Here is a 14,960-nt window from a genome sequence, read left to right as displayed (position 1 = left end):
ACTGGGACAGGCTGCCCAGAGAGGTTGTGGAGTCTCCTTCTCTGGAGATGTTCAAAACCCACCTGGATGCAGTCCTGTGCAACTTGCTCTAGGTGAACCTGCTTTGGTAGGGGGGTTGGACTAGATGATCTCCAGAGGTCCCTTCCAACCCCGACCATTCTGTGATTCTATGATTAGCATATGCAAATGCCAATCTAGTTTATTAATTTAAATATTCATTGCCCCCCTAAGCCTTGCACTTGTAGACTAGCAAAACATGACGTTCTTTGACTTCCAGTGACAAAAATGCAAACACTGGTATGTTCTCAGTGTTTCTCTCATAACAAATCCCAGGCTGAAACCAAAACACAGCACTATTCTAGCTACTAAAGAAACCCAGCTCTGTCCCACCTAAAACCCAGGACACTAACTTCTGTGTCCAAGATCAAGAGAGATACTTCTTTTAATAACTAGACTTTATTATATTGTCTGTTCCACGGAAGTAGAAATGGATTTTGCAATAAAAACCTTCTTAGTACAGTAGGAGAGGAAATGAAGCCATATCAGTCACCGCTGACCGAGAGGGAAAGGCTCTATAAAACAGACACCTCAGGATGTTTGTTGCATAGAAACTCTGGGGAACTTACGAGGCAGCAAACTGCTTGATTTCCTCTTTGGAGCAGTGCTATGACCCCACGCTCCTGCCAGGAACAGACAAGTCAAAGAGCACAGGAGGAAATGAGAGCTGCTGCTCACGCTGCAGACAGCATCCTGGAGGGTTTGGAGACTGAGGACATGAAAGTATTATTTCTGATGCCCTCAGTTGCATTTTTAATATAATGAATGGTTTATATACTGCACTGGGCTCTCTGTCAGAAAGATGCGGGCATCTGGGAGGCCAGGTAAAGCAGTCTTCAGCCCAACAAGTGCTAGTGAGTCTGGAAAGATAAATAGATGGCCATTGCTGCCTTCTCTGGACAGAGAGGGGAAAGAAGGAGCTGGGGAGAGCGGTGGGGGTGAGAAGCAGAGTGAAATGACAGGGCAAGAAGCACCGACTGAAGAACACACTGCATGATGAGAAGCATAAACACAGATATTGCCAGAGAGATGGGAGTCTCATTCTCATTCAGTCCAGGTAGAGTCATAAATGGAAAAGATGGGTTCATTATGTTTGAAACTCTGCTAAAGACGTGATTTAAATATGCCTCAGACCACAGCTCCTCTGAGTTCCCCCCTTAGGTGATGTGAGTTGTAACCTCCAAGCCTCTCAGCTAAAGGATGCTGGAAGAGGAAGAGTATCTGTGTTTTGATTCCTCTCTTTTCCTCCCAGTGTATTTCAGTTATGTCCGCAGTGTCCCTCCCGCAGGCTCCCCTCCAGCTGGGCTTGGAGTACAAAAATGCACTGAACCTGTCGTATTTCTGTAGCTACAGCAATAGTCAGGTTTGAACAGTGGAGTGAGTCACCACAGGGAGGTCTCTATGGATGCACCTTACCCAGGTGAGACAGCAAAACTTCACTGCAGACAAAACGAAACTGGTTTACTTCACATCTGTCACAGCCTTGGAGCACACACACCAGCAGTAACCCCAGCCCAGCCAGTGCTCCCAAACTTTATAACCCCTCCTGTCTCATCTGCAATTCAGACCTTTCTCCAAGCTGGTCTAGTGGCTCCAGTCCACCTCTCTCCATGCAGGGCTAGAAGCCACCACCATCACATGAAAAATCTAACTCTTCTTTTTTTTTCTCCTTTGAAAATACTTATTGTTTTAACAGAATGGAGACAAGTCTGAGCAGATTCGAAATACTCACGTATTTTTTTTCAGACGGTTCCTCCTTGGAAGGCTAACTGCCTTCACCTGGTCTCTTGGCTTGTTTATGACTGAGCTCTTCTTCCTTTCTCTGCTCCAGCCTGGCTTCGGGAAGGCTGATGGGCTCCAGTTGTTTTGGGCCCCATGGCCCAACTCTGACTTCCCAATTGTAGCTGAAATGCAGATCATTTCTGACAAAGCCATTTCTCTATCTTCTCTCACAAAGTCTCTTTGAACAGGAAACAGGGACTGTAGGACATAATTGTTGTTCACAAAAAGCTGCGAGTTTATCAAATTTAAATGTCAAATTCCAAAAGTCGTGAAAACAGGGAGGCAGTATCATTGCTTAGTAAGATATTTTCAGTATCTGCAAAGAGAAACAGAAAGGACTGTGCAACTTCCCACAACCCCAACACCCTAAGATGAATGAAATCAAATGAGGATCAGTCCTCTAAAGCCATAGAGAGCAGGCAGGGAAACCTCTGCTTCATCTCCATTCTCTTTGATGTTGCTGCTTCATTTTAAATTGCTTTAGTTGACATGCTAATAGATTTTGACCTCATAAGCTTAAAATGGGGTTTGTTTGGTTTGGTTTGTTGGGTTTTTTTTAATTATTTTTGGCATAGCTTGCATCCTAGGCAGGCTCATTCAAAGCTGTGTCTGATCTGGGGTGCTCCCTGACTACCAGGCTTTCTCCCTGGCAGACATAGCCTGGTTTCCTTCTGAGAAAATGGTGCTTGAGGATCAAAGAAATGGACCATCTTGTTAAGGGTGGGAATATTTTTCCAAGCATTGCTTACACTTCACAATTGTCTGCATACATACTCTGTAGGTTAAAATTCCCTTGGCAGAGATCCAAGTACCTCCTGAGGGCTCAGTCGCTCTCCACTTGGCTTCCTCCAGGGAAAGCTCCAAAAATCCCACTGAGAAAGCTTTTCAAGCATGCCTGTCCCTTGAGAGGAGCCTGTTGTGTTTCAAAGAGACACTGAATGGCTTTTTTAAGGAAAGGTAGGCAATTCCCCAACCCACCTGCCTACTGCTAGCATAACCTGCTCAGCACTGAATAGCCAGTACACACATCATACTCCCTCTTCCAAAGAGTTTGGATGGGCAGCAAGCTCACGATGTGGACACTGGAATTATCATCAGCAGCATCAGAATGAAACGGGTTGGGTAGGAAGGTACTGCTTGTGTCAAAAACACCGGTCCATGGCCCGTACATGCCACAGCAGTAGCCAGGCTCAGAGACATTTAGGAACCATAACAATTAGAAACTACTTTTTGTCAAACAGTAGCACAGGTTCTGAAGATTAAGAAACAAGAAGGAAGCACCTGTAGCCTGCAGTGCTTCCTGCAGAATGAATTCTAGCAGAAGGAATCATTTTGAAGACAGTCTCTCTCAATCTCGCAGCCCTGCAGGTAAAACAAAACACATCTGCAACTCCTTTATTAACATTTTTTGTACTCATTAGTGCTATTCCATAGAAGTTCTAGGAAAACTTACCCCTGCGAAACCCTAGAGTCACGTGTAAGTTTGTTCTTTGAGGGGTCAGCCTGAGTCTCTTCCCTTGTTTCACTCACAAGTGCTCTCTTTCTTCTGTTGCTGTTCCTTACCTCCGCTGCTTTGGTATTTCTTTATTCTTGCTGCGAGCAGCACTGAACAGGCAGAAGAAAGGGCAAGGGAACAGGCTTTGACCGGCTGTCAGGATGTGTACTTTGAATATAGCTAACCTGGGGTTTATTCCCTGCTTCACCACGCCCAGTGCAAATGTCTCTCAGTTTTAATTTCCATCCATAAAAAGGGTAATCCTTGCCTAACATACATTAGCCCATGTAACCTCCTGGCACCCTGTAAGGCATCACGATATTTAAATGTAAAATATATAAACATCAACAGAGCTGTCTCCTCGTCTACCCTTTTGCCTCGAGGCAGGGCAAGCTAACTAAACTGTGCTTAGGAAACCTTTGATGAATTTTTCACAGTACAGCTGCATCAAGGTTAAAGTTGCACAACCTTCCTAAACGCATCTGCTCTGGTTCGGATCTGCTCCACGCACATGTTTTACACATCTTCAACTGTGTAAGTTGATATTTAATTCAGGAGTAACTCAGCCTGAGTTGAAACTAGCAAGATGTGAATGGCAGAGTGACAGGATTCTGGAAATACATCAGCAGCAAAAAGGAAAGGAAAGAAAAAGGAAAGTCTGCTGCTCAACGTGGCAAGGGACCTCGTGATGAAAGACATTAAAAAGGCCAAGGTACCCAGCAGCTTTTTTCCTCTCTCTTACAGTATGACAATGACCTACTGGAGCAAGTCCAGAACACCATCAAGATGACTAGGGGGTGTAAGAGCACAAGGAGAGGCTGAGAGCTGAGTGTGCTCAGCCTTAGGAGAAGAAGGTCTTACTGCTGTCTTATGACTACCTGCCAGGAGGGCAGAAAGCAGACAAGAGCTAGACTCTTCTTGAAGGTGCATGGGGAGGAAAATAGGAATCAACAGTCACTTGTAGAACAATGGACATTCCGATTAGATATGAGGATGGTTTATTTATTACCTTGAGGATAGCAAAATACAGAAAGAGGATGCCCACAAACGTTGTGGTATCTCCATCCTTCAAGATACCAAAAACCCAGAGGTCCTTCCAGCTGCACTTCTACAATTCTGTTCTACAATTCTACTTTATGACCCATGGCAAAGAAAGCTGCGGCGTAATGAGTGCAGACCATTTCTCCCCGACTTCCAGACTGATGGAATGTCTCTGCTATTACAGACATCTTCCATATTCCTCTTTAAGTAACTGCTGTATCAAGCTCTCAAGCCTGTCAAGGTCCCTCTGGATGGTGTCCCATCCCTCCAGCGTGTCAACCGCACCACACAGCTTGGTGTCGTCGGCAAACTTGCTGAGGGTGCACTCAATCCCACTGTCCATGTCACTGACAAAGATGTTGAACAGCACTGGTCCCAATACCAACCCCTGAGGGACACCACTCGTCACCACTCTCCACTCAGACATCAAGTCATCAACCAGAACTCTTTGAGTGCGACCATCCAGCCAGTTCCTTATCCACCAAGTGGTCCATCCATCAAACCCACGTTTCCAATTTGGAGACAAGGATGTCATGTGGGACGGTGTCAAAGACCTTGCACAAGTCCAGGTAGATGACATCAGTTGCTTTAGCCTTGTCCACCAATGTTGTAACCCCATCATAAAAGGCCACCAGATTGGTCAGGCACGATTTGCCCTTGGTGAAGCCCTGTTGGTTGTCACCAATCACCTTCTCATTCTCCATGTGCCTTAGCATAGTTTCTAGGAGTATCTGCTCCATGATCTTGCCTGGCACTGAGGTGAGACTGACCGGCCTGTAAGTCCCCGGGTCTTCCTTGTTTCCCTTTTTAAAAATGGGGGTTATGTTCCCCTTTTTCCAGTCTGCAGGAACTTCACCAGACTGCCAGGACTTCTCAAATATGATAGATAATGGCTGCGCCATTTCATCCACCAGTTCCCTCAGGACCCGCAGATGCATCTCATCTGGTCCCATGGACTTGCGCACCTTCAGGTTCCTTAGGTGGTCCCAAACCTGATCTTCACCTACAGTGGGCAGTCCTTTGTTCTCCCAGACCCTTCCTTTGCTATTTACGACCTGGGCAGTGTGGCACGAAGCTTATATTACACACCTAACACCTGTTATGCACCTAACACAAGCTTTTATCATGTACCTAATGCTTCTGCAAGCAACGAAACATGAAAGGTTATTTATTTTTTCCTAAGCACAGGAGAGAGCACCAAACAACACACTTAAGTGTTATAACCTTCCACTAGAAGAACAGCATGTTCATAACAGCAATCTAGTATCAGCACACCTCACCAAATCCTTTCTCTACCGCTAATCACGCACAGTAACATCTGTGCAAGCCAGTTGGCTCTGGACAGCTCCTGTGGTTCTTGAAAGACTATTTCTTGGCAGGTTCTGTTTTTTACTCTAATTGAAAGGTTAATCAAATCAGTCATACTTGATGTTGGCTAAATAAACACACTGTCTCCACTGATGATGAAACAGATGCATTACCACTCACGTTTCCCACGGGGTTCATTTGTTCCATCATTGCGTTTAGTTTTCTTCAAGCTTCTCTATGCATTGTCTGACAGCATTTTGGAGAGTTTTCATAAGGAAATTTACCTTTCAGATGCTATTGTGTTCACACGTCTCTTAACTCTAGTAGTCTTTGGCAAAGGTGTTCTATATCCTCAACACTGCTTGGTTGTGGAAAACATAGAAGTTAATCCTAAAAAAAAGGTGAGAACTCTTATTGAGGCATAAATGCACTGAACACACAAACACATGCAGATTTGGTTTCTCTCTGCCTCTCCTCCCTCAGTGTTAAGTTTCATTCTGCAGAAAGCTGTTTCAGCAGGTCTGGTTAGCTTTTTGAACCCAGTCCTGCAAATTCCTATGCCCTGTGTTTGACTTCATGCACAGTTAAACAGTGCCACTGACTTACTACATGTGTGTATCTCTTTATGAAACCAGCGTCTGTTTTTAAGGCATACAGAAGATGCTGAATGCATGACAGGCAGAAAGTATTTATTCAAGGTGAGAGGTTTCGTGTATCACAACATTTTCAAAAGTCCCAAAGCTACAACAGCTAATATTTCTTTTGAAGGAAAAGGCATCCAAAAACTTTCTGCAACTTAGTAACTAGCATAACAAAGAAAGTCTCAAGCCATACAGAGATTAACACAGATTCAGCTAATTTCAGTATTACACATTCTGAAGTGTATCTGAAGGGGGGAGAAAAAAAAAAAAAAGGTGTATTTTTTCCTCCATTAGAAAAATAGTATTTATGCAATGCATTACTGAAGTTCTTTAGGTGGGATTCATCTCACCTATTTTCAGTGTTCTAAAAGATGTACATGACTAAAGGAGTCTGCTAAACTGTTAGGAGACGCGCTCTCTGCAGGGGTCTTTAACAAAGTCAGGTTTTAGAGATACTCTCTCTCTCCACTGACAGTAAAGGGAGCTCAGACTCGCCAAGTCTACATGTCTGAAAAATTTAAGTAATTTGCACAATTCCCACTGCAGTTCCTCTTTTTCAGTTTTATTTTTTACTATTTTGAAAAGTTAGAGCATAAAATCTTGTCATCAACTTTCAACCTTGGGTCTCCATGTTAAAGACTTTTTCTTAATCTATCTTATAAAGAAGAGGAAACTGTATTATGGAGAGCTGAACATCACACCGAGAAAAATCACTTAACTGCCTTTACAACTAAACAGCATTTAGGGAAAAATACCATTTTCTCCCAGCCTGTACCACACCTTTTTAACCTCTAATGCATCCAAAACCATCTTGAGCCAAAATACAACATTCTCATTTAGGACATTTGTCACCCTACCAAAAGTCATGCTGACATTTTACCATTCTTGTTATCATCATGTAGCCCCTGATTGCTGACAGGAGAAACGCCAAACACAGGAGTAAATCCAGAGAGCTGAGGAGACCCAGAGTCAGCAATGACAGGGACCAGGCACAGTCCTAACCTCCATGGGACTTCACCCATCTTGCAATTTACTCCCACTGTGTTCTTACAGCTTGAATTTGTCATTTGCTTAAGCGCACTTTTGAACTGAGGCGCAGGAGGAAAGGCAACAGAAATAGTGGTCAGGTATCAACTGGATTTACAATTTAAGCCACAGCACAGAAAGAGAGATTTGAAATTGATAATTTCTCCATAGAAAGCTTTGTGTAAGCTAAAAATAGCAGCTTATCTCAGTTTAATGATACTGTATTTGTAAAAGTTTTTCTGTAAAATGGTTCTGCATAACAATACAAAATGTTTGGAAAAAAATAGCATGATAAGATACTAGTTACAAGTATTTTTTAATCTTGTATTCTGAATTGTTTTGTGAATGGTTCACAAGGTGCTACAATACACTTAATGCTGTACAGATAAGTGAATATCTGCAATCCCCAATCAGAGTTTAATGGCTTGCTGATCAAAGAATAAATGCTTTTAGGATTAATTTTTCAACTGCTAGAATCTAAACCAATAAAAATGGTCAAATCAGATTATTAGAACTGTGTGTGTATTAGGAAATACAACCGAATATAGATTTGGGATACTGGGTTTTAATATTTATTTAGTAAAACTCACTATACAAACAAAAATTATCACAACAGTGTAATATGCGGGTTCATAGTTTCTCCTGCCTTCAAGCTATTTCTTTGCCGCAGTAAAAACACATATATACATTTACAATGATTTCCCTTTAAAGCACTGGGATTTAATATATTAAAACATACCTGGTAAAATAAGCTTAAAATAATTTTACATTGCTTGGAAAAAGATCTGAGTAATTTACTCTTACCAGAGTGCCATTGATGCACAGTATTCAAAAAAATGAACCACCACTAAAATATAGAGTAAAACATTTAAAAGTACATTTATTTAAAATGTGGGCAAAATATCAATATAAAAGAAAATAGAGTATAAGAAATAAAAATAAAGTACAAAACATTTTCATCTTCAACGTCCATAATTTAATAGATAGCAAGCCCTTTTATCTTTACATCCAAATTACACTTTTGGCTGAAGTACCATCATTTACGTTAAAATGTTTAAAAACGGGCTAATCATGATAGCTAAAGTGGGCTCTTTTAAAATGGTAGTATAATACAAAACATAGTAAATTATGTTTCAGCATAATAAAATTACACATCCTAAAAAAGATGCAGTTTATTTTTGCTTTCCTGCTTTAAACTGCTCATCATCTCTAGGAAAACAGCTGGAAAACAGCATCCACAGGAAGTTTTAGTTGCTTTGTACAATGGCTGAACAGCTAGATTTAATGCTCCAAGCAGTCCGAAGCAATAAGGCATTTTACTATCGATCAAGTAAATTTATATGTACGATTGTTAAGAAAGAACAACGTTAAGAAACAACTGCAAAATAGAACTTAAATAAAAAACATGCATAAAGACATAGAACCCTTACTGGTCCCTCCACTGCATTTATCAAACAGGGTTTATAATCTCTTCAGTAAAGAGCTATTTCCTCATCTGCAAGTAACTTGTAACAAATATTTTCTTTAGTGACATTTTTTTTCCCCGTTGCTTAATATTCTACTACGGTTGCTTTCTGACAACCCTGCTTAGCACCTTGCTAAAGTACTTCCTACCAAGAAGTAATTCCACTTTGAATTTAAGCTAGGTTTCTGGACTGTGAGGGTGGTCAGACACTGGAACAGGTTGCCCAGAGAAGCTGTGGCTGCTCCTCCCTGGAAGTGTTCAAGGCCAGGCTGGATGAGCCTTTGAGCAACCTGGTCTAGTGGAAGGTGTCCCTGCTGCTGGCAGGGGGGTTGGAACTAGATGATCTTTAAGGTCCCTTCCCAACCCAAGCCATTCTATGATTCTATGTTGAACTACCCTCCTATCAAGTAAACATTACACATCCTAAAAAATTATAAACAATTAGTTCCTAATAAAGAGAGTATTTTAGTAAACAACACTTCCCAAAGCAGTGGACAGCTTTTACACAAAAAGGATATGATTCATAATCCAGTGTTTGAGTAAGTACCCCAGTCAGGACAAACTCAGCATTGTGGACATCTGAAAATATCAAAAACAAGCATACAATTTACACCCGACAAGGACATTCTTCCTCATCCTGCATGTGCATCAGGAGGGGCCATCCTGTACCTTTCTGCTCTTCACACAAAGGCATAAGGGAGTATTTCCCCACTGCTACCAGGGCCCTCGTTAGCCACCACACACTTCACACCACAAATACGAGACTTCCCCATGCACGTCTTTTGTTAATAACTACAGCATATCTTGGGGTTCTATGCTGAAGGAAAAATAGCTAAAGTGAAAAACTCCAAATCTTTAATTAACTTGATGAATACTGAGTCAGCAATCTTGCCTCAGGCAGGACTGAAGCCCCAGGTTCAGGTTTACCCTTTCAGAGACTTATGGTGACCTGGCTATAAAATACCTCTGTTAGAAATACCTAGCAAACAGCTGGTTCAGATTTCTCCATGGTTTGCAGGATAGACCACGTATTCCTCTGTGACTACCTGAAAGCTTCAAAAGATGTCTGTACTTGTAAAATAATAATAATTTTTTTAAAAATCAAAACAACAGCTATACTGTTCAAATTATATTGACAACTTATACATACCTATGCCTCGTGCGAAATATTCTCGACATAAATGAAGGTCATTTTCACAGGAAATCAAGATTATCTCCGGCAAACTCTAAATGAAAAGAAACTAATTGTAAGCTCAGAATAACACAGTAAGATATTACCAGTCAATTTCAGAAAGCAACACTCTACGCACTTTATTCTGCTTATGCTCCATGAGTTTTCGAAAAGAAGGTTGTTTAGATAATACTTTTCCTCCTGCGCATTCCACAATAGCTTTCATGGTGGAAAGACTGGGACAAATTCCAGGTGTGATGTAAAAATATTTTCCCTAAAAAGAGAAAAGAAGGAATATTATTTTATTAGTGGATTTCTGCAACCCATTAGGCTTTATTATCTTGTGACTCTTCTCTCACACAATCACAGGGCAGGTTTTGTAAGCTGGTGTTAGATATCACAGCTTATGGTAATAAATTCATCAGCTGATGGGTTGTCCTTAAATAGCATTGACGCTTTCCCTGGAGAGGTAAACCCATAATTTTGATAAATTTGAACAGTTTAGGTGTGCCTAATTCAACACCTGTAAAATAACAACCAGGAAACATTCAAATGATCACTGGTTAAACAATGATTCAAAATTTTTTTTTTTTTTTAAAAAGGTAACTGCAGTTTGGTGGGACAACGAAGAACAACGATGCTCCTTGCTTCTTCAAGCACAGGGACGTCTCAAGTGTTGCAAAAGAACTTCCAGCTTTTAATTAGCAGTCAACTTATTTCTTCCTGACAAAAGTTATCCTGCTACTTGACTGAGACCAATACAGGTGATAAGATCATAAAGTAGATTATCTCTGTTTACTAGTTAGGAATAAAAACCATCTTGCTACTGAGACCGCAAAACTGACTGAAAGGTAGTATTTTGACTTAGATTCTTACTTGTAAAAATACCCTTTTTAGGTGGTTTGCCTCAATAAAGAGTCTCAAATTCAGTCAGGCTGAAGAATCTCTAGCAACTTAGATCTTCAGATACCTCTCTGCACTGTAGCATAATTTTAACTGGAGGCATGAAAATCATCTTGCCCCACTGTGGCAAACAACCTGGTGGTAAGTGCAGTCTTCAAGGAGAGTCAAACCAGAACTCCCTGAGGCTGAAGTGCAAACTTATTCCCAGACTCCCATTTTTAAGGGCAAGTGCTTTGACTACGAGGCTGGTGTTAAAAAAAAAATGTCCCTTCCATAAGTGGCATTTTACAAATAATGGAGCAGTGCTCTAAATTTTGTAAGGGAACAAACACTGTTAATTATACTGAGCAAGTTTTGTTCACATCTACAGGAACCAGTTACCCAAGGGCTTAGATCCAGCAATGCTTAGGCAGGAACTAGGCATAAAGTAAAAAATAAAATTTATAACACATGCTTCACGTTACATGCTACTCTTATTGCCCTCAGCTCCAAAAGCTGTGATTCCAATGCTGAAAAAATTAGGCTGAAAAGCTCCAAGTATTTAAATGCCCTTTTAAAGTGCATACCTTGAACAGTGGAGCTACTTGTGCCCTCTTTAGAGATTCCTCTAAGCTAAAGCAGAACAGCACCTCAGCTTCAGCATCTCTGAGCACAAAGTTCTGCTCATCTGAAAAAGAAAAACTGATGATGTAACGCACAAAAGACAAACATGCACATAACCCAGGATCTAAAGTGATCAGAGAATGTTGGTAGCAGAGTGACTCTAAATGGTAAATACTCATTAATTTTGATGTGATTATAATACTGCCTTATGTTTACTACAGAAGTTGATACTAGTTTAACTTACCAACAAATTTCTGGCATTTGAAACACTCTTCTAACCACTCTGGAGTTACTATGTGCTTGACTACAGAAATTGCTGTCAGGAACTTCACAGTTCGGGTCACTTTACTGGCAATTAGATGGGTGCACTTCTGGGCAGATTCAGCTACTTCACCTCCAAGGATATACAGTTTCTGGAAGTTGTACAAAACACAAATCAGAATGGAATAGTCCTTTAAAAATTGAAGGAGGAAAAAAATTAAGAATCATAACATCACCATCAAATAAAAGTAAGCTCCTAACAAAACAGCAAATATAGGTAGGAGATTTCTGTATTAGTCATTCCTAAAGCTGATTAATTTTGACAGAATTTACAGCCACTGAAAATCCAGGTATTTCCAGACATAAATTTCATGTGGCAGGACTGAAATCTACATTCTACTTCTGCAGTTTTTTGGTTTTGAGTTGTGGTTTTTTTGAGGCAAGGAAATAACAGTAAGACACAAGTAAAAATCTTTTTAAAGTGAAACATGCTATTAAATTTAAGTAAGCAGAAAATCCCATCATTTTGCTCTTTTCAATGGAAGGTATAATGTACACTATAGCTACGGTAAACTTTATTTTGCTAGTCTTTTCTTCAAAAAGAAAAGCATCTCATGAAAAACATATATTCTTTAAATGCATTAGTTCCACATGTATTTTTCATGATGCTGAGCAACTATCCTTTTTTCCCTGGTTTAAACTACTAAACCCCAACTAACTAATCATAGTTGCTCTCTTTCAGTTAAAATACAAATCATTATCTGAAGGGATTAGTAATACAACTAATCAATGGTAAAGCATATCAAATTACCATAGGTGTTACAAATAAAAGAGTGCTTCCTCCCATAAAAAATTAAAGAATTAAAAAAATATTTGGACAACTAGTATCTATGCACCACAGATTTCTGATTTTCTTTGACAAGCATTTTGTACAAACAAATAAAGAAACCCACCAGTATGTTTAAGTCTAAATATTGAACATACTAGGGTGATTTATTACATGAGTCACAGACACACAAAGGCCTACTGGGGGTATTAGAAACCCTAAAAGATCTCTGGCATCCCTCTGTACTCTGCTGCTCTCATAAGAAGGGACAAGTAGGATAGACAGGGACAATGTTCTAAACTTTACTGTGTTGGCTTACACCGACAGTTTGGACAGAGATGATACACAACAGTATTATTCAATGACACTGAACACCTCTCTACTATTTATTTCCTCCTGGGTACATATAGACACATCGTGAACAGTACACTTGCACACCTATGAAAGGCAAAGGCTGTTATTTTTGTAGTTAACACATGTTCACCTCAGACACTGTACACCCATGAGTCCAGATCTTGCAAGAAATCCATTCTGATTTCCATTCTGATGTTCTCCTGTATCCCCAAAGGAACCCTCTGGGGATATAGGAGAAAAGACTATTCCTCCATCTCAAAGATGAGAAGTATCCAGCCTCCGCTAGGTATACAAACTCTGAAAGGTCTTGATGGAATCATCGCTGCCAAATTTAAGTTCAACTTCACAAGCCCTAAGGCTGAAGTTCATTTTTTATATTTGTGAGCCCTAGCTGTTACCAAAACAGATTCTCCATATAATTAACCTGATACCAACGCAACAGAAAATGAGGAGCTGACACTGGAACTTTATTGGATACACGAAAAAATATTTCATGTTCCAAAATGTTTAATACCCAGCTTCAAATGGAAACACTGCAAGGAAAAAAAAACAAAACTGCCAAGTCCAACTACCTTAGAAACAAGTTTAGGTACAATAAAGAAGATAACAGATATTTTTGAGCACACCAAAGTGATGCATATTTCTAAGAAACGTAGCAGACTCAAACTGGACCTTATTTACTTTTGATTATCTGAAACAGGCATCAGTGGCAAGATCTTTCATGCACTACTGAGGTCAGCAGTTAAAAAACGATGTGCCCCAAACTTCAGCCAACGTGTGAAAAAAACCCAAAATCAAAAGTTCTTTCAGAACAAATATTTAGTAATTATTAAGTTTCAAGGAATGATTGGATTTTTATACTGTTAAAAGAACACTATAAAGTATTTAGAGTTAAATTATTGGACAACTTATCAGAGAACAGAACAACATCTCCATGGGAACTTACTATGTCACACCTGCTGCAAACTTTGTCAGCACTTTCTTTGAAGGGTTTGGCATTGCGGAGAGCAACTACAGCAGAAGAATCCTGGGCCTTATCCAGTACAATCATCACTACTTTTCTCACCTAAATTTGGTCATGAAGTTTCCCGATTTAAAAACAAATGTGGAAGAGGCTTTCTTGCGTTTTAAAACAATCACAGGGAAAGGAAAAACAAGTAGCACAGGTAACTAAAGCAGAACAGTTACCAAATAAAACTAATTTCACATAAATCTACACTCTAACCTCAGCCCCAGTAAACATGGGTTTTTATCCACCAGATGTATGCTAATCAAGTCTTAAATAGCAAAAATTCAACATCAAGAATAAAGTTATCAGATATTTCAATGTAGTTTGCAACATGAAATTCACCTTAATGTACTGTTGAACTTGCATAGGTTCAAATCCTGTGAAGAGCACCATTGGCGTCAATTCTGGGGTGAGTTTTTTAGTAGGTGGTGGTAGGTCTTCAATCCTACAAAATACATGGAATACATCAGAATGTGAACCTTGGTCCCAAAGCTCTATTATTGTTATTTTAAAACTAGGCAAGCACATTCTTGCAACCACTACCAATGGAAGTACTCAGATGAATGAATCTTCTTCTGAAGAAAAAATTTCTACACGGAGAAGAGGACATACCCTCCTGTATCTGTTCTCTCCCAGTTCTCTTACTGCTTCACTCTCTAGTTATGATTTTACTCCTGCCAGTGGAGTAGCTTGGCAATATGCAAAAAGCATTGCTAGTTATTTCAATTTGCAGGGCACAGGATGGAACTTTTTCTGTGGAAAAGTAAATTAAGGACTATCAACATCACCGATTGCTCACTGTTCTTACCTTGCTCTTTTGGAAGCTGGCTGAAGACTGGATTCATTTTGCTTTGGTTTCAAAGGCAACCTCACACCCTGAAATGAGATTATGTACATGTTCATATCTGAACTGAGCAGGGAAAACAACTTCTATTCTGAAAGGTGAAAATGATACACCAATAATCTGAGACAATATTACAGAAAATGAAACAAGGCCAAGTGCAAGGTCCTGCACCTG

At 40.1% G+C, this 14,960-nt stretch overlaps 1 protein-coding gene across 1 annotated transcript; it reads right to left on the bottom strand.

Annotated features, from left to right (window-relative positions):
* Window positions 1-8,210: 8,210 nt before the first annotated feature.
* LOC104530243 (PAX-interacting protein 1-like) lies at window positions 8,211-14,334 on the bottom strand. Its single transcript, XM_010174773.1, has 7 exons — window positions 14,285-14,334; window positions 11,737-11,905; window positions 11,456-11,556; window positions 10,126-10,260; window positions 9,966-10,041; window positions 9,334-9,394; window positions 8,211-8,692 (listed from the first exon to the last, which is right to left on the bottom strand). The coding sequence occupies exons 1-7, from the start codon at window positions 14,306-14,308 to the stop codon at window positions 8,677-8,679; spliced, it is 582 nt and encodes a 193-aa protein (XP_010173075.1). The 5' UTR covers window positions 14,309-14,334; the 3' UTR covers window positions 8,211-8,676.
* Window positions 14,335-14,960: the final 626 nt, after the last annotated feature.

The sequence above is a fragment of the Antrostomus carolinensis genome, unplaced genomic scaffold, assembly GCF_000700745.2.
Source record: "Antrostomus carolinensis isolate BGI_N321 unplaced genomic scaffold, ASM70074v2 scaffold5129, whole genome shotgun sequence".
NCBI lineage: Eukaryota > Metazoa > Chordata > Aves > Caprimulgiformes > Caprimulgidae > Antrostomus > Antrostomus carolinensis.
This window is presented reverse-complemented; position numbering and strand designations above follow the sequence as displayed.